The sequence below is a fragment of the Kogia breviceps genome, chromosome 4 (assembly GCF_026419965.1).
Source record: "Kogia breviceps isolate mKogBre1 chromosome 4, mKogBre1 haplotype 1, whole genome shotgun sequence".
Lineage (NCBI taxonomy): Eukaryota > Metazoa > Chordata > Mammalia > Artiodactyla > Physeteridae > Kogia > Kogia breviceps.
In genome coordinates, this window is record NC_081313.1 from 109765054 (window position 1) to 109783830 (window position 18777).

At 54.8% G+C, this 18777-nt stretch overlaps 1 protein-coding gene across 2 annotated transcripts; it reads left to right on the plus strand.

Annotated features, from left to right (window-relative positions):
* The first annotated feature begins 331 nt into the window (after positions 1–331).
* Positions 332–16407, plus strand: PDLIM4 (PDZ and LIM domain 4). Of its 2 annotated transcripts, XM_059061833.2 has the most exons (7): positions 332–516; positions 4988–5139; positions 8893–8974; positions 13393–13574; positions 13791–13948; positions 14270–14387; positions 14519–16407. In XM_059061833.2, the coding sequence occupies exons 1-7, from the start codon at positions 424–426 to the stop codon at positions 14721–14723; spliced, it is 990 nt and encodes a 329-aa protein (XP_058917816.1). In that variant the 5' UTR covers positions 332–423; the 3' UTR covers positions 14724–16407. The 2 variants fall into 2 exon arrangements, with proteins under 2 accessions (XP_058917816.1, XP_058917817.1); XM_059061834.2 differs by lacking the exon at positions 14270–14387 and having other exon boundaries at positions 338–516; positions 14519–14689.
* The last annotated feature ends 2370 nt before the right edge of the window (positions 16408–18777 follow it).

The following is an 18777-nucleotide window of genomic DNA, read 5'->3' on the forward strand; positions in this document are numbered from 1 at the left end:
GCTGCCCCTGCCCCCCATCCTTCCCCGGGCTGGGGCGCCGCCCCGCAGAAGCGACTTCAAAGGGCCAGGCTTGAGCTTCCACAGCCGGGCTCCGGTCCGCGGCCCGCAGAGCGGAGGCCGGGGCAGGATCTCGAACGTCGGGGCCGTTCCAGTCCGGGTCTCTTGAGAACCTGGCAGGGGTGCCGTGCTGCAGGCGGCCGGGGCTGAGGGGCGGGTCCTCTGAGCCCCCCGAAGTGGGAGGGTCGGGTCGGCCGCGGGGCCAATCCCGGCGCGCGGGGAGCAGGGGCGGGAGCCGGGCGAAGGGGGGTACGGGGGCGGGCGGGCCAGGGGCGGGGCGCGGCGTCCAGGCGGCGGCGGAGGCGGCGGCGACGGCGGCGGCTCCTCAGTGTCCGGCTCAAGCTCCGGCCACAGCTCCGGCTCGCGATGCCCCACTCCGTGATCCTGCGCGGCCCTTCGCCCTGGGGCTTCCGCCTGGTGGGCGGCCGGGACTTCAACGTACCCCTCACCATCTCGCGGGTGAGTCCAGCGGCCACAGGGCGGCGGGGAGGTCCTGAATCTGAGATCCAGTACTTACAGTCTACCCGGGACCCGGATCCCCGACGTCCTGGAGGCTTGAAAGCCAAGGGTTGGCCTCGGTGACCCACAGGCTGTAGAGGAGGCTTCCAGGCTGGGCAGCGTCGCCACAGCCCCCTCCCCCTCCCGCTGGGCCTACCTGCCCTTATCCCTTGAAGGATTCCCCCCCTCCCCCAGAGTTCACAAACCAGCCTCCCTGCTGGCCTCATTCTGGGGGACTCACTGCAGGCCAAAGTCATGGGCCAGAGATCTGGACTGATCTCCAGAGGCCCAGGGATGCTGCTTCGACTGAACCCAGCCTGAAAATTTCGAGCAAAATGACTTTAGAGACTCCTTTGCTTATCAAGGGTCCCTGCCAGTAGAGCTGAGTGATCCCAAGGAGGTCTGGGGTCCTCTCTGAAACTGAAGAAAGAAAGATCCATCCAGTTTCCCACTCTGGTTTTGGTCAGTCTCTCATCCATGACCTCACTTGTCCTAAGGGGAAGTGACCAGGAGGAATTTTTGGCTTCAGGGGAAAGGGAGACTTGACTATGCAGTTGTGAGACCTCCTCGCCACAAGACACACAAGGCCAGGGGCCAGGATTACCTCTGCCCAGTTCCTCAAGTTTCTATGGCCATGCACTGCCCCAGGTTTAGGCAGAGGAGGAGGAGGAGGGGGCACCACCCCAGGCCATGGCTAATCTGAGGACAGAGGAACAGAGGACATGACTCGGGCCCTGTCAGAGGGGGTGCCCAAACTGGGAAAGACAGGATCCTGGCCCAGCCTTGGGGTCCCATATTTGAAGGGCCAGAAGAGGGGACTCAGATGCTGCCCCTGGGAGTCCAGCCTAGAGGACAGAAGAGGAGAGAACCCAGGCCCTGCCCTTGGGGGCTCCCAGTCTGAAGGGAAGAGAGAAGGGGACCTGGGGCCCTCCCTTGACCCCATACAGACTGCTCTGGTCTTCGGGGCCCTGTACCGGGGGAACTGAGAGCACCTTCCCCCCACCCTTCCGCCACCTCTAGCCATGGGGGCTGGACCAAGCTGGCTGGGCTTTCAGAGTCTTCTTTCCAGTTTAGGGGAAGGGGTGGGCACCTGGTGGAGTATGGAATCATGGAATCCTGTTTCTGGGGGCCAGGGTGACAGGCAGGCCCAGCTGTCCTGGGAGGATTCCCACATCTGCCCTCACCCCATGGCCACCAGGTCCCGGGGGCTGAGTGAGGTGGGCCTTCAACACATCTGGGAGCCTTTCATCTCCCACTTCCATGAGAGAGCCCTGCTGGGGGCCTGTGTGTGTGTGAAAGAGAGAGAGAGAGAGCGCGCGTGCACATCTGTGTCTGCCAGTGAGTATCATGCTGTGAGTCCAGCAAGGCAGGCTGTTGGGGGTGCTAGGCCAGCCGGCGGGCCAGGCACCCTGAGCATGAGGCCGCTGACAGGCTAAGTGGCAGCGGCTGACGGCCGCAGGCAGCAGGGAGCAGAGACATCTGTTGCCCACGCGGCTGCCTGCCCGCCGAGGAGAGGCCTCCACACGTCACAGCGGCAGCAACAGCGGCAGCCTTGTTTGGAGCTAATCGGGATGCAGGCCGCTGGCAGGCAGGCAGGCTGGAAAGGGTTTACCAGGAAGAACACCCCCGCCTTGTCCCCCCAAAGTCACAGAGCAGCAGCTAAGGCCTGAGGAGCCAGGATGGCTGAGCCTGGGTTTGGGTGGGATCTGGGGAGATTTACGGGGCTGAGGAGACACAGGCCACAGCTTGCCCAGCAGGTACCTCAAGGGCAGGTCTACAGACACTGATGATATGTAGGAGTGTCCTCACCGAGGGGGTTCAAGACCCGACCCCTCCCATGCTTACGGGACTTCCTCCAATGGAGACAGCCACACTCAGACAGAGAGGAGGCTGGATGCCTGGCAGAGCTGGGACTATGCAACCTCAGCCCACAAAGCCTCTGGGAGCCCCTGCAAACATTGCCCAGGGCTCCTTCCTCACAAACTATAGTGACTACTGGTCTTGGAATCCTAATGGGTTGTTGCTATCAAGTCCCGAGAAACTACTGCCTGGAATGAACACCAGCAACTGTATGCCCAGCTCCCTGTAGGGGCTTTTTGCATCTAGGCCAGGTGGAGTGACACAGGGGCTTTAAATGTAGCTGCTATAGGTGAAGGGGCTGCTTCACGCCCCAGCCTCCCAGCTGACTTCACCACTCCCCTCTCTCTTCCTTCTGTCTGTTTATCCCGCACTCAGCAGCCAGAAGGATCAGCCTGAAATCATCTCTGTCCTGCGATTTCCCTGTTTAGAATCCTCTCGCCTGGGCCTACAAGGCCTGTAGGTCTGGTCCCTGCTTTTTCCTCTGATTTAATCTCTTCCAATCTCTCCTCACCGATATTTTGGTGATATTTTTGCCACAGGAGCCTGCTTTTACTTTCACTCCCAGATGAGCCATTACACATGCTGATCCTTCTACTCAGGACACTCTCTCTCCCCTCACTCCCTTTTGCAGAAAAGCACACTGGTTAAGAGCTTAGAATTTGGAATCGGTTGGTCTGGACTAAAAATCCTAACTCTGCCGTTTATCAGTTGAGTGTCCTGTACTTCTCTGGACCTTGGTTTCCTCATCTAGGAAATAGGCTTGCCTTGAGGACTAATGAAACAATGCATGTAAAGGCAGTTGGAAGAGTCACGGTTTCCTGGCCTCACGCCCTCTCTGACCAGAACTCCCAAGCTAGCGGAGCTGGCAGTGTCCCAGCCACCCCTGCTTTCGAGAACTTCCTCCACCCACAGGGGCCTGAATGCACCCCTTGTGCTGGCTGAGTCATCCTGCAGCTAGCCACCCCTTTGAGGAAGAAGACTCCTCTCCAGCATGGGGACTGGGGCAAAGCGCCCCATCCCCAAAGCCTCTCTTTCTTCATCTGAAAATAGGGATGAGAACAGCCTCTGTCTCATCAGGTGGTTGAGAGGTTGCCATGAGCTAGTTATGGCTAAAGCACTGAGTCCAGGCCATGTCACAGAGCAGGTATCCGTGTAGGAGAGGGGGCTTAGAGCAGGGCCTTGTGGGGACGGTGGGATGGTGCCAAGTGGGTGCCTTCCCTGGGAAGACAGGCCTGTGTAGGTGCCCATGCCCTACAAGGGAACATTAATGGTGGGCTGGTTGGCTGAGGGTAGCATGCTCCAGAAGAACATTCCTTGGGGCAGCCTATTTCAGGGCAGGTTGCTTGGCAGTACCCACACCAGGACTCCAGCCAAGGAGCTGCCAGCACCTCAGCTTTGTTCACTTACTACAGAGAACTGGCTAAGCTGAGCCTGGCCAGGCCTCCAGGAGCTCCCACCCCAACAGGGACAGTGCCACTGACAGCTCTTGAGCCACAGCTTGAGAGGCTGGGAGGAATGAGGGTCCCTAGAGTCTCTTTCCAAAGGCTGTGCTGGGACCAGGGACAGGGTAAAGGATGTCCTGTTGCCTGAATTCCCCCTTGGGGCTGCTTACTTAGGCCTCCTGTGAGCCTATTCCCAACCTCATGTGGCACATGTCAAGGGACCAGCATTGTAGGAGGCTCCAGATGTGGACACTGCTTGACCCTCTGGGGTCAACAGTGGCACTGGGGTGGCCTGAGTGCCTGTCCTCCAGAGGAAGGGGAGGTGAAATTGTGACCTGGGAGTGCAGGCTGGCAGCTAAAAAGTAGATGGCCCTTGACTTGCCTGGGGAGGTGACAGCACAGAATGAGGCACTAACAATGTTAGGGGAGCAGAGTGGTAAAGGGGGTGCACAGGGTACTGTGAGACCCCAGAGAAGAGGCTTCCAGGAGAAATGGCCTCTGCTGAGAGCCTGAGACCTGAAGGATGAGGAGGCATAAGCTGGTAATTAGGGTTTGGGGTCAAAGGAAAGTGTGTTCCAGGTAGAGGGAACAGCGTCTGTAGAAGTGTGGAGGTGAGAGCTATCTGGTACCCGTGAGTACCCCCCTGACATTCAGATGGTCTGGATAGAGTGTGGGTGTGTGGAGGTAAATGTGGAGGGGTGGGGATGAGAGGAAAAAAGGTCACTAAGGGTTTGAACGTCAGGTCAAGGGGCTACTATGTGGTCTGTCTGGGTGGGGCAATACAGGGTACATGTGACATGTCCATGCTTTGTATCTGCTGGAGAACACATATCCTTCTGTGTCCCGTGCATGTATGCAGGCTGCAAGAGTGACATCTCATTTGTCCCAGCCCAGAGGAAGCCCCTCTAATATGCCTTCATCCCTCACTAGACCTCCAGGTGCTAGAGTTGGGCTTGTTTAGAGCAGAGGCTCCAGCAAAACCATGTGGGAACTCAACTTGCCCACCCACAGGTCACATTGGCAGCAGGGCTACACTGGCCTGGTTCTGAGGTTGGAAGGGGTCTAGAACAGAGCCTGCAGCAAGGCTACATAATGACCGATGTCCAGCCATCTGCCTTGTCCATCCACAGGTCCATGCCGGCAGCAAGGCTTCCCTGGCTGCACTGTGCCCTGGAGACCTGATCCAGGCCATCAATGGTGAGAGCACAGAGCTCATGACACACCTGGAGGCGCAGAACCGCATCAAGGGCTGCCATGACCACCTCACACTCTCCGTGAGCAGGTACGCACAGGGCAGGCTGGGCCAGGATGATGCGGGTGAATCAGGGGAGGCTCAGTTCTGGGCCAGCATACTGGGTGAGCTGGGCCTCAAACATCCTCTCTGCTTCAGCTCCCTGGCACCCCACTCCTACGGAGCAGCACTTTCACAGGGGTTTGACAGGCACTGTTTGGAGATGCAGGTGGCTTAAGAGAGGAAGAAGCCCCCATTTAACCTATGGTTGGAACTATGTTGGGGGACTTATGGCAGCGGGTGGGCAGCCCCAAATCAGGGCTGAACTAAGACCTTGGGTAGCCTCAAACCGGGGGTGAGATGTGTGTGATTTCAGTCCTTTTCCCACCCATGAGTGGCCAGCTTGATGACCAGTTCAAAGAATTTTATCATTCAACACCTTGTTTAACTGTCAAACCAACTCGGTAAGGTAAAAACCTAATATAGTCTCCACTTTACCGTGAGACAACTGAGACTCAGAAAGTTTGGAGGGTGCTTCAAGTCACACAGCAGAGCAATGGGGAAGCAAGATTTGACCTCAGGTCTCTCTCACTCCCAAAGACTCCATTCCTTCTGCTTGACTGCTGACCACTTCTACCAGCCCCACAGCTGCCCTGCCTCAGCTGTCCCCACTATGGCCCAAACCTCTGCCCTGCTTAAATCTGGATGCCGTGGACTGTGTAGTGCTATACTGCCCATCAGGAAGGGAAGGACTGGGGGGTCACCAAGCCCCATCTGTGCCCTGGACGATGGAAGGTCTACCTGGGGCATCTCCAGCCTTGCTCAGGCTGATGGCAGTCGGCTGGGTCCGGGCTGGGCAGGATCTCCCTCCCCCGTCTTGCCTAGATCCAGGGAAGTCAGACATAACTGCTCAGCTCTGCCACATTCACTGTTAACAGTGACTTTCCACGACCCCATGTGGATGTGTGTAGGCAAATCCTCCCCAAATCACAACACGGCTAACCAGGCCTTAGAGCCAGCAGGGCAGGGGGTAATTAATCCACTGGCTCAGAGCCGTTAAACATGAAGCCTTCTGAAGTAGCCCCATTTATGTCTGGCCCGGGTCCGTGTTGAAGTCAGGACCCCTGACTCTGCTCTCGGCGCTGAGTGGGCCCAGCTGCAAGTCCAGGGCCTTGTACACTCCACCTGGCCCACGGTGAGGAGGCCCTGTCCTGGGAGTTCAGCAGAGCTGGCCCTCTTCCAGACTCTTTGGGCTTTTAGGCTCACCAGATGACCTCTGTGAGCCTGGGTTTCCTTCTCCATAAAGCAGGATCACATTCATCACCCTCTCTGAGACCGAGGTACAGGCTGGCTGGGGGAAGTGTCAGCACTGCTCTGCCCACTAGGGGCCTCTGAGGCCACCCAGCTTGGCTGGGTTCCTGGGCCCTGATTCACCTCTGGCCTTGACTCTGCATGGCTGAATAAGGGAAGCCCTGGTAGTAGTGGGACAAGGGGCAGGGGAGGCTCACAGGGGGCCTGATTCAGGAGGTCCACAGAGGGAATGATGTCAGGGGAGGGTAGCAGGGTGGGGGCAGGGTGGAGGTCCCCCTTCCTTCCTTCCCAGGCCATTTGTTCCAAGCCAGGCATGGATGGAGCCAGGGGTCCACTGACCTGTTCCACACTGGGTATTTTAGCCCCCAGATGCTGCCTGGCCATGGAGCAGATGAGAGCACACTCTCTCCTATCACAGATCTGGGTTCCAGTCCCAGCTCTGCACTTGAGAACTGTGTTGTCCTAGTGATTTAATATCAGAGCCCTTAGCTTCCTCAACTTCAAAATGGGGGATCTGGGATTGAGTGAGGATGACATACAGGATATGCTCAGTTAGGGTGAAAACCTGATGTCCTGTCCCCCAGCCCCCTATCCCTAATTCTCACACATGCAGATTCTGGGGGATCAAGACACAGGGGCCACCTTGATCTTCTGGGCCAGCATCTCTTATCCTTGGTGCTTTCTCACCTGCAAGGCCTCTGACCCTGCTCTCTATCCTGCCTGTTGTGCCAGGACTTACACCTGAGCCCCCAAAGACAACCCCCAACATGGGGTCTGTGGAAGATTGGCCTGATGAGCTGCTTGGAGGGAGCCACTCTGTGCCAGCACTCCCAGAGCTCTACCTAAGCCAGCTTCCCTACCTGCCCTCTTGCGTACAGAGAGCTGTAATCCTCCACAGACTTCTCCACCAGATGAAGAGTGAAGTAAAGGCCCAGCTTCCCCACTATGCTTACTTTGTCTGGAACTCAGAGCCAGGTATCCAGCAATCCAAGCTAACCCACAATTTCTGGGCATGTTCTGTAGGTCCAGGACCTTCCTGGCATCAGCTGCCACCCTGGGACCTCTAGTGAGGTCCCTGTCACCTATTACATGGGATACAAGATGGATCTGTACAGCCCACCCTTTGGTGGGCTTAAAGATGGCAGATGGAGCTACCTACTCAGCCTAAAGTGTGGAGACCTGGGGGTGGATGTTGACACATGAATAAGCCTCTCATTCTAATCTTATGCCTTTGGGCCAGTCTGATGACTCTGGGTACTTTGTACCCTCTGATCTTCAGACCTCAGGCTTGTACTTCTCTTCTGGACAGGACTTCAAGGAAGTATAAGCCCAGATAGCCACACAAGATGTCCTAGGTTTATTCCAGCAGAGTTCTGAGTTCATAGAGACCATAGTTAGAGCTGTGATTTAGGGCAGTCAGTTGGGAGCCTGGCTGAGGGGGCTGGAGCCAGATGCCAGTGGAGGGTGGAACAGCAGAGCCTTGGTGCCACAGGCCTCTGAAAGGCTGTGGAGAAGAGAGGTAGCCTGCAGGGGACCAAGGAATGGGCAATAGTTGAGGAAGAGCAGAATAAGTGTGGACTACACGTGTAATTAGATTGTTAAAATCCTCTGCTGAGTGTGGGGAGAGGGGCAGGGTTGAGCTGCTAGCCCAGTGGTAAGACCCCTGAGAAGACCCAGGAGGCCCTGTGGGGCAGAGTGGGGACATTATTCCCCTTCGGTGTAACCAGCCTCACTCACACCCACCTGCCAATCCAGGGTCCACACACGCTCTCGGCCTGCCTTCTCACAGGACTACTCAGTGGCAGGACTGGGCCCCAGGCCTGTAGCCTCTCAGCCCCGCCTGCCCCCGCTTATGGCAGGTTTATGATGTTTTTCTCCCTCCTGAGTGGTGTTTGGCTTTTGGTTTCTATGGCGAAGCAGGAATTTCCTAATGGCCTGTTTCCCATCTGGGCTGGGCAGACATTGGTGATGACTCTGCCAGCAGCAGCAGGAGGGGAGGTGCACCCCTCAGAGCCTCCATTCCACTTTTCCTAGGCCCACGGATGCCTGACTCCCAGGCCCCGTCAGAGGCTGTGAATGGAAGCAGGATGAGTGGATGGGCTCCTAGCTGATCAACGTGTAAGGCCTGGCTTGCTCTGCCATGAACTTGGCCCTCTTTATGCTGAGCTTCCATAGGCCACAGAGAGGGTGGGAAGGTGGGGAAGCTGCAGGGCTTCCTTTCTAGGAACCAGACCAGAGAGGGAAGGAGCAGCTGGTGGAGAAGGGGCACACAGCCTATTCCAGGTGAGTGGCAGATCTAGAGTTGTGTCTCCTTGCCACGAAGGCCAGCATTCTGGCGCAGGGGAAAGAGTTGGGTAGTATCCTTATCCATGCAGGGTACCAAGCCTGGTCCTGGGTGGCCCTGGGCCCAGACCCCAGCGCTTCTTGGTCCTAGTTCCCAGGCATGGTGGGCTAGTAAGCAGAGATTTCTGACCATCCTAATTCCTGCCACAGGCCTGAAGGCAGGAGCTGGCCCAATACCCCAGAGGACAGCAAGGCTCAGGCACACAGGATCCACATCGATCCCGAGGCCCAGGTATGTACATATCCCACTTGGCCTGGCCTGGCCTAGCTCAGAGCAAGCCCAGGGCAGAGAGGCCGGGCCTTGTCCACGGGTTTAGCTGCATTGGATGTCCTCACTGTGGTTCTCAGATGCCCAGGTCAGAGACTGAAGCAGAAGGCTTCTCTGGGCTCTGTCCATGCCCCATCAGGGGCTCCCAAGGTGACAGGTACCTGATGTGGGCTCTGTCAGTACTCTAAGCAGTCCTGGATTCTGGGACAATAGTGCCTGTGGTGGGCAGGGACTGGGCCAGGCCTTGGCTCAGGGCTACCACCTACCCAGCTGGGTTTCACTCCATCGCCCAGTGTTGCCAGATCAGGAGGAAGTCACCAGGCTTGGGGGAGGGGTGGGGAACAGCCATAGGCTGTGGAGTGACCTCAGGCTATGGGGCACTCTTCTGTCTCATCCTAACCTTGGGCACCTACCTGGCCAGAGCCAACCTTAGAATATAAGGCACTGCCTTGCCCTATCCAAGACTGAAGTTTTCTCCTGGCCATTCTGTGATTGCAGCTAGCAGACCTCAGGCTGCAGGCCTGTCTGCTCAGTCACCTTTCTGTGTATGACAAGAGTCACAGCTATGGTGCTGTCCTCAAGGAGCATGAGGTGGAGCCAGGCTGCTTTAGGGCCTCATTTTGCCATGGGCTTGAGGGGTGGCCAAGTGGGCAAAGCTGAGGTATCCAGAGTGAACTCGTTATTTCTGGGCCACTGAGTGTGGGCAAGGCGGAGACTCAACTGGTCTATGATGGAGCCAGAACTTGGGACCCAGCATGTGGGACCATGGCCCACTGGGCCTGCTCATATCCACTCTCTCTCCATGGAGGCTTTGCTGTACCAGAGGGAATGATTTGCCATGGCCTCTCCCTCACCCCCTATCCCAGTCCCCATCTTTCTCTGACATTTGTTCCCTACCTTGCTTTTGCTGGCATCCCTGAGGCCAGGTGCTTACCATATGCAGGGAGTGCCCATTCTGGAAGAAGAGAGGCACCTAGCAGTTCTGGGATGGCAGAAGCCAGGGGTCAAAGGAGTCCAGAGTAGGTATATGACTCAAGGATGGGCAGAGAGGGCTCCCTGGAAGGGGGGGGTATCCAAGCCAAGACCTGAGGGTCTGGAAGAATAAGGGAGGCGAAGGGGCATGGAGAGAAGTGTGCCACATACAAAGTGAAGCACATACAAAAGCCCAGAGGTGAGATTGTGCACCGCAGTTTCAGAGAAAAACGTCCCAGGGGTGGCAAGGGGCAGAGGTGAGGGCTGAGGGCACAGAGAGGCTCTCGGTTTCCTCTACCCAGGACCTCAGCTGTTCTTGAAGAGATTTGTGGCCACACCTGGGTCTCAGAAGCTTGCTCTGGTAGTTCTATGGACCCATGGGGACAGGGGCTGCGGGGCATAGACAAATCACCCAGACTTGACATGGGTGAAATGGGAATAGCATAGTACAGGCCCCCAGCTCATGTGTGAGCCCACCTCTCGTGTGTAAACGCCAAGATGGATAGGAGAGGGGGGCCTGAGCTTTGGAATACGAAGCTCAGGTCTGTTGAGTCCTCCAGGAGAGGCTCTGGGCCAGTGGGGCTGGGGGCTGGAGAACAGCTCCCTCTGTCCCATACTTTCCCTCACTGACCTCCTCAAGGGCCAGGCTGCTGGGGGCTCAGGCTGGAAGCAGGTGGATTTTCCACAAGCAACAGGGCAGCCCCTCAGCTGCTGCCCCCCTTTTGTACTTAAAAGGTCAGGAGCTCCATGGGTGGGGGGACAGAAACACCCCCACCCAGCCCCTGTAGGGCCATGTCCTCAGGAACACAGATACAGGGCCCATTGTCTCCATACTGCTCCCACCCTCTACCTGCAGTGGGGAGGGCGGTGGGCCCAGCTGGAGCCATCACAGGAGGGGAAGACCACAGCTGGCCCTAAGACCAGCACAAGGTACCCTGGCACTCACCAACTGGGGCTTCAGGCACACCTTCCATATAGGGTCATTGGAGACTCCTTCTCTCAGCCCTCACGTGGGAACACAGCCCAGAGTGGAGGAAGGATGGTGATCAGGAAAGGTTTCCTGGAGAGGGTGGCATTTGAACTGAGAACCAGGTGATGGGTTAAGGCAGGCCAGGTGCAGCAGGCAGTGCAGGACTCAGCCTGTCCTCTCCAGACCAGCAGGGAGCTGGAACTTGGCCCCTGGGAGGTGTCACCTGCTCACCTGGATTTAGTGCCCACCTCTGTCCAAGCTGAGTGTCCTAGATTCTGACCACAGTCATGCTGGAGCTGATGAGCAAGCTAGCAGTTACCGCCATGCTGCTGACTAGCCCACTGAGACTTCAACAACCCAATCGGCAGCTGGCGGGTACTCAGACATGGGGAACACATGGTACCAGGCACACCACGGAGAAGGGAAATCCAGGAATGGGGGCTCAGGAATGCCCATGACAGCCATTCATCCAACAATGGATGTATGCCAGGCACTATGCTAAGTGCTTTGTATGCAACTGTCTCATTTTATCTACACGAGGAACTTATGATATAGAAACCATCATCCCCATTTCACAGATGAAGAAACTGAGGTTCAGAGAGGTGATGTAACTTGCTCAGTGAGTGAGTGATAGAGCTGAGACTCATACCAACACTGAGGTCGCCACGTGTGTCCTAACCACTGAGTTCAGACCTAGAGAGGCTACTGCATGGGTGGCCATGGGAGGGGCAGTGGCTCTGATGATCCTGCAATAAACTCCCACACCCTGCTGGGTGGGGGTCAGTGAGGGTTTCCTCCCTCCAGGTCCCTCCAGCTCCCCCTTCCTGTTGAAGCCTGTTCTGTACAGGGCACAGCCCTGCCCCCACGGCCCATGGCCCATCTGGTCCCCATTAGAGGCCAGGCCAGCCCCGGCCTGCCTGCCCTGCAGACACATGTGTGAGAGTGCTCAGGTTTCTCAGAGGCTAAGGCTAAAGGTTTTTCTGCTGCTGTTGCCTCGTTGATGGGGGCCCACCTGGGCAGTGAGAGACCCCCTCTCCTTTTTCTGTTGGGGTGGGAGAAGTTGGGACGCCACCCCCATTCAGTCACTCAGCTGCTAGTCTGCCCATTCCTCATGCCCCTGCCCAGCTCAGAACCTGTGGAAAGCAGCAACTTGGGCAAAGCCTTGCAGATTCAACTGTGCCCCAGCTGGAGGCTGACCGAGTCCAAGGCTTGCTCTTTCCCTCTAGGGTAGGCGTCCTTTCCTCCCCACCTAGCATCCCTGTTCACACTGTAGAGGGGAGGAAAAATTTACATGTCACCTCCCAGACTGAGGCTGAGAACACCTTCATGGCCTGGGCTCTTGGGCCCCACCCCAAAGTCAGGCTGCTCTGGCCACCAACTGTGTCATGGAGGTAACCATCCCCAGCATGACCAGCACTGGCTCCGAGTATATGTAACTGTGTCTGTGTGATTAGGTGTATGTAGGTGGAGGACTGGCTGGTGCCTATGTGTTGCCTTCATGCATGGGTATGTCTGTAAATATACTTGTGAGAGTGTGCATGCCTGTTATCACACTGCTGAGTGCAGGCTTGTGTGCCTACAAGCGAGGGGCAACATTGCCCTGGACTCTGCAGGGACAAAGATCTGAAGTCCCCATTCAGAAACCACGCCTGCAGAGATACTGACCTCTTCTCATGTACTGAGGAGGCATTTTCAGGGCATTTCTCCTCAAATGTTTCAGCCGTGGGCATCAGGCTGGCTGGGGGTGGGGGGGGGAGCTTTGAGCCCTGGCCAAGCCTTTGCCCCTATCTGCTATGTCTACAGAAGGCCACCTATTTTGGCCTGGGAAGCAGGAAATGGGGGAAAAAAATACAGGCCTGGAGGGGGCTGACCTCACAATGGTACCTTTAAACCTCAGCCTGCTCCCACTAAAGGGTCTTGGGACACAGTGATTGATGACCCTTCATGGCTGCAGAACAGGAATTCCTTTTTTGCATTCCCAGCCATGGGCCCATCCAGTACCCAGCACAGTTCTGAAAGGGAAGAAGACTTGGTATCAGGACCACCTCTGCAAGGAAGCCACACACTCAGAACCAGACATGCTGGCCTTAAAAAGCTTCTTGGGATGGTCCTGCCCCAACACTGTCCCCCATGGGCACTGGTAGTCAGAACCACCACAGGGCTCATGAGCCAACATTGAGTCTCAGGGACTCAGGTTTTTGTGTCTGACTTTCCATTAGCATTTCTTATTTCTGCAGGGATTGAACGAGGCCCAAGGCTCAGCTTTTCCCCACAAACTCCTTCCCTGACTGGGCACCAGAGCCGAGAGATGCCCGAGCAAGAGTAGCCAGTCAACACCCAAGAAGGCTTGGCATAGCAGGGCAGGGGTGGGTGTACAAGGAAAGGCCAGAGGTCCTACCCCAGAGGGTCTCCCAGTGCCTCAGGCTCCTCTCTCTCCTAGGATGGCAGTCCAGCGACAAGCAGGTGGCCCTCAGCCACGGGGCTTGGGCCAGAAGATGGCAGGCCAGGCCTGGGATCTCCTTACGGGCAGTCACCTCGCCTCCCAGTTCCTCACAATGGCAGCAGCAGTGAGGCTACTTTACTGGCCCATTTGGGCACCCTGCACGTGTCTCCACCCCACAGGTAGTACAGAGACATAATCTTTGATGCCATACCCAGATCCCATCCTAATCCCTGATCCCTTAAATCTCACACCAGGTCCCATCCTGACCCTTAACACTTGATCCTTGGGTCTCAGCTGATTGCCTTCTGACTCATGAAACCTCACCAGACCCTTGAGCTGGCAGAGTGCAGGCTGGTACTGCAACCCTGTCCCTTAGTGCATCTTCTTTCGCCCAGCACTGACCTGGCCAGAGGCGTTTCGCGGAGCCGCGACTGCGGAGTAGACCTGGGCTCAGAGGTGTACAGGATGCTTCGAGAGGAGCCGACGGCTGCGGAGCCCAAGCAGTCAGGCTCCTTCCGCTACTTGCAGGGCATGCTAGAGGCCGGCGAGGGCGGTAAGATTTTGCCTCACCCGCCTTACCGCTCCCTGAGGTACCGAACTCCGCGCCCCCAACCAGCCCAAGCCACGCCTTTGCGACCCCACGTACGGCCTTCCGGCCATTAGCCCCTCCCCCGTGTCCTCAGCGCGCTCCCACACACCTCGCTGCGCCCGGGCTTTCTCATTCCCGCCCAACCCCTGTCGCCCTTCCAACCCCCACCCCAGTCTCTGCCGGTGGCTACGGAAGCAGGGCCCAGCCCCACACTCCGCAGAAATGAAGTTTTTCCCCTTTCTGACCTCCGCACCGGGCTCTTGCCAATCGTGCTCTGGCTTTCAGGGGAACGGCCTGGGCCTGCCGGCCCCCGGAACCTCAAGCCCACGGCGGGCAAGCTAGGCGCTCCGCTGAGTGGCCTGCAGGGGCTGCCGGAGTGCACGCGCTGCGGCCACGGCATCGTGTGAGTACCTCCCCTGTCTTCCCCACCTGCCCCCCACCCCCGTGGTCCCCTGACCCCAACCGAGGCCCTTAGTGGGGGCGTGCCCTCGGATTGGTCAGCCCCTGACGCTGTCCTCTCCCATCACCTGTCAGGGGTACCATCGTCAAGGCGCGGGACAAGCTCTACCACCCCGAGTGCTTCATGTGCAGCGACTGCGGCCTGAACCTCAAGCAGCGCGGTTACTTCTTTCTGGACGACCGGCTCTACTGCGAAAGCCACGCCAAGGCGCGCGTCAAGCCGCCTGAGGGCTACGACGTGGTGGCGGTGTACCCCAATGCCAAGGTGGAACTCGTCTGAGCTGCTCCCAGAACCTCTCATCCCCGCCTCTGCATTTTTTAATGTCCCCGCGCACCCGTGTAAATATGTTTGCGCCCTGCCTCTCTAATAAATTCCCTCTGCTTGGCCTCAACCGTGTCGGTGCCCTGGCCTGCCTCCCTCCAGCACAGGCCATGGCTCCCGAGTGCTACACCTGTTCAGGTGCCAAGCATTTTCTTAGGCACTGGGTGCAAGGGGGAGCAAGACAGGTACTGTGCTGCCCTCAAGGAAGCCACAGCCTGGGTGGATAGCAGACGTGAATCACAAGGGCAGTCCTGTTAATAGGGAGGCGAGGTCTGAGGTGCTAGAAGGGGACGTCACGCCAAAGGGTTTGACCTGGATGGAGTCAGGGAAGGTGTCAGCTGAGAAATAAGGGATGAGGGAGGGAAGAGCTCTACAGCGTGAGGAATATGTCAAAGGCGAGCACAGGCAGCAAAGGCCCCCTGTGGGCACCAGCACGGGCGGCCCCTAGCAGCCACAGGAGGGACTGCCCCGCGGGGGATAGGACTGGGGAGATCACCAGTTTGGCTGGGAGGCGGTATCTGCCTCCAGGCAATCTCAGCATTTCTCTCTTCCGGGTTTCTTCCCGTCCTCTCCGATCCCCCCGACCCCACCCCCCCACTATATTCTTTCCTTCTTTCTCCTTTCCCAGGGAGCGCGCAGGGGTGTGTGTGTGTGTGTGTGTGTGTGTGTGTGTGTGTGTGTGTGTGTGTGTAAGATTTTAGTAGAAAGAAAAGAACACTTGTCTGCAGAGTACACGCCGTGTGTGTGTGTGTGTGTGTGTGTGTGTGTGTGTGTGTGTGTGTATGTATGTAAGATTTTAGTAGAAAGAAAAGAACACTTGTCTCCAGAGTACATGCCATTCCTTCTCGGAGGCCTGGCCTTTCACAGCTCGGTTGCACACTCCTGTAGAGACTCGCACTTTTAAAAAATATAAGTGATAGCAGAGTTGGTGAATTGTGGCTGTTCGCACTCGATGACGCATCCTGGACTCCGGGTCACGTGGATCTACCCTCTCCTTAGGTTGCTCGGAAGAGGAAGCAGCCTCGTTTATTTAGTGAGCCCTGAGTAATGGACGGTTGTGCTATATTGTTTTGTACTATCACAATCCACAAAAGACTGTTACTGTTGCAGCAAAAATAGAAATGAGACTCTTCTGATAAACAAGGAAGATAAGAAACAATGAGCAGCCTGGGGAAACAGCATAAACAGGCCTGAAAGAATTAAGCAATCTTGGTTATACTTTAGCGGTTACTAACAAACACTTGTAGGCTAGACTTGTCCTTCACAAAGCTAAGCAAAACTAATTACTCTCTGATTCCATATGAATTGTATCCTGCACCTGGCACTTACTCTTGCTGCATTCTTTTGTAGCACCCCTCTTAGCTGTTTACATTTCAGAAAGAAGGTCACAGGCCGATAACCCAGAGATGAACAGACCCAATTACCAGGCTGCCTGACGCCAGCAGTAACTTTTAAAATATTGCAAGAAGAATGCAAGACATTCAACACTTTGATCCTTTTCACTTACCCTGGACTGAGGGTTCCACCTATAAGACCCCCTGTAATGCCCCAGGACAGACGGGCACAGTTCTTGAGGCACTGCCTGCTCTGTCTTTCCTTGTGCATGGAAGAAAAATAAAGCCATCTCTCTCTTCCTCCAAAATCTCTGTCTCTGTATTTCTGTTCGGCATTGGTGCACAGGGAAGCCGATATTTCGGCAACATTACCAATTCACACTCTCACCATCAGCACATGACAGTGCTCATTTCCTCACGCTCTTGCAACACAGGGTATTACCAGGTTTTTATTTTTCATTTTTGCCAATCTGATAAGTAAAATGCGATATATAGTTACTTTAATTTGCATTTCTCTGATTACCAGGGATGAGCATTCATTCAACAAACATTTGTTGTGTTTTCTGGTGGGTGCTGAATGAACATGGAACAGAATGGTCTTCTCCCTCTAAGAATTCCTCTAAACCCTTCACTCATTTTTCTGAGGATTAACTTCTTAATAATAGATAGGAACTTTTCATATTTTTGCAAGAATCTTTGTTACTGGACCCTATTCCACTGAAATATTTTCTTATTATTGAAACTATCATATTGATTTAATTATTACCTCTTAAAAAGTTTAACGTGCTAATCTCTCCTCCTTGTTCTTCGTTTACAAACTTGCCAAGCTTATTCTCAAACATTTTCAATTGTCAAGAGATTTAGACTCAGTATCAGGCTCTGGAAAAACAGACAGCAAAACCCTTTGAACTGTGACTGGGGTTGCCCTGATTCTAGAGTCTCACTTGGGGAGAACTGGCTAGAATCCTTTCCTCCCAGAGGATACTGTGATCTGTGCTTATTCTGCATTTATTCAGGTTGATGAAATAAAAATTCAGATTTTAAGGCAAGACCAAAAAAAACTTAAACATAAAACTTTTTCTCTGCCCTTTAGCCTCCTCCCTCCACCTAGTGTGCACTGCACAGCTGCCATGTGCGTTAACTAGACCTCCCCAATGGCAGAAATACCTCCTCAACCATAGACATCAATTTTTCTCCTGGTGCCAGCCATGTAACTCTTAGAAGGTAACATTCCTTTTTCAATCCTGTAAAGGGTCCTGATGACACACCACCACTTGCCTTGTATGTGCCTACATCTTTGGTGAACTTTATGTACAATGCCAGTATATAATTTCCCTTAAAGATAGCGATTGGTGCAGAATAGACTGGTCAGATGACCTGGGTAAATACTGGGCCACACCTAGTGGAAGTTCTTAGCTTAAATCCTTACTTATAACCTTATTAATATTACTTGATATATTTCTTATATTCTGCCTATTTTGCCAGATGATTGTTTCTTGCATTACCAAATGTGTGACTGAGCCTCAGATAAAGTTAATGATGATTAGGCAACTTGAAATGACTGACGAAATATATAGATCTATAAGATCAATGAGTGTGATAGTGTAACTCTAGATATGTGAAGAAGCAACAAGAGGGAACCATTTCCTAGACCATAACAGACTAGTGAGATAGGCAGTCTGGAGGCTTTTGGTTACTGTTAACAGGGCCTAGTCCAGTAATAGCACACTGAGTGGCCTATCAATGAAATCCTTGACTGACTTGGGAATGAACATTCCTAGTGCCATGGGACAAATTGGTCATGAAATGGCCCCCAGATCTTGGTTGAAATTAAGACTGAAAGGGAAGGGATTATAAAATAAAGAATGTTGCCCACCATCCAGTTCTACAAGAATCAAGTCATTAGCCACTTCAGTCACTGACCTACAGTAGACCCTGAAAAGAATTCAAGGCAAAGATCAGGATGAGGCACTCTGTGTTCTGGGAAAGGTGGTAGAACAGGCCTTCAGAGAGTTAGATATTTTCAGGAGAAATTTTTAAGAACCTTGCTTCTCCCATCTTCCCATACTGAGAAAAGCACTAAAACCATTAACTAAGATGTCTGTTGCTCATGGCTAGCAGCAACCTTCTACTGAGATGTGAGCTGGATCGCTAGCATCCACTTAACCAAAATCACATGTATACTGACCTCCCCACCTACCTCTACGAACAGTTCTCAGAGTGCTCTCAGACTGTCTCCTGGGCTATAATCCTCAGTTTGGCTCAAATAAAATCTTTCATTTCTTTCTTAGGTTGACTATTGATTAACTTTTTTCATTGACAGAGTGCTGTGTAGTACTCTGGTATATTTTTATTTCCATTTTCTTCTTATAGATCTTGTGTTCCTGCTTTAATTTGTTCCTAGGAATTGCTTCCAAGGCTCCTCCCACAGACCCCACCCCTCCCCTCCCTCAAGGAGCACAGGGCAGTGTGCAAGTGTCCTCTGAGAAGTGAGTGGCTGGAGTCTTGCGCCCTGGTCCTGCAAGCCCGTGCAGTCTGCAGACAAGGTCAGGCACCACCCGCTCATACGGTGAGCAGAGGACTGGCCCTCAGTGGGGGAAGCTATTAGGCTCAGGATCTCCAGTGAAAAACTCCTGTAGCCTCAGGCACAGGCCCCCACCCCTCTCCCAGACTCAAAC

What these genes read in the sequence shown, in the direction of transcription:
- PDLIM4 (XM_059061833.2), top strand. Translation starts at nt 424, where the DNA reads ATGCCCCACTCCGTGATCCTGCGCGGCCCTTCGCCCTGGGGCTTCCGC. An exon ending in TACCCCTCACCATCTCGCGG is followed by an intron (nt 517 to 4,987) that starts GTGAGTCCAGCG and finishes GTCCATCCACAG; the next exon opens with GTCCATGCCGGCAGCAAGGC. An exon ending in CACGTGTCTCCACCCCACAG is followed by an intron (nt 13,575 to 13,790) that starts GTAGTACAGAGA and finishes TCTTTCGCCCAG; the next exon opens with CACTGACCTGGCCAGAGGCG.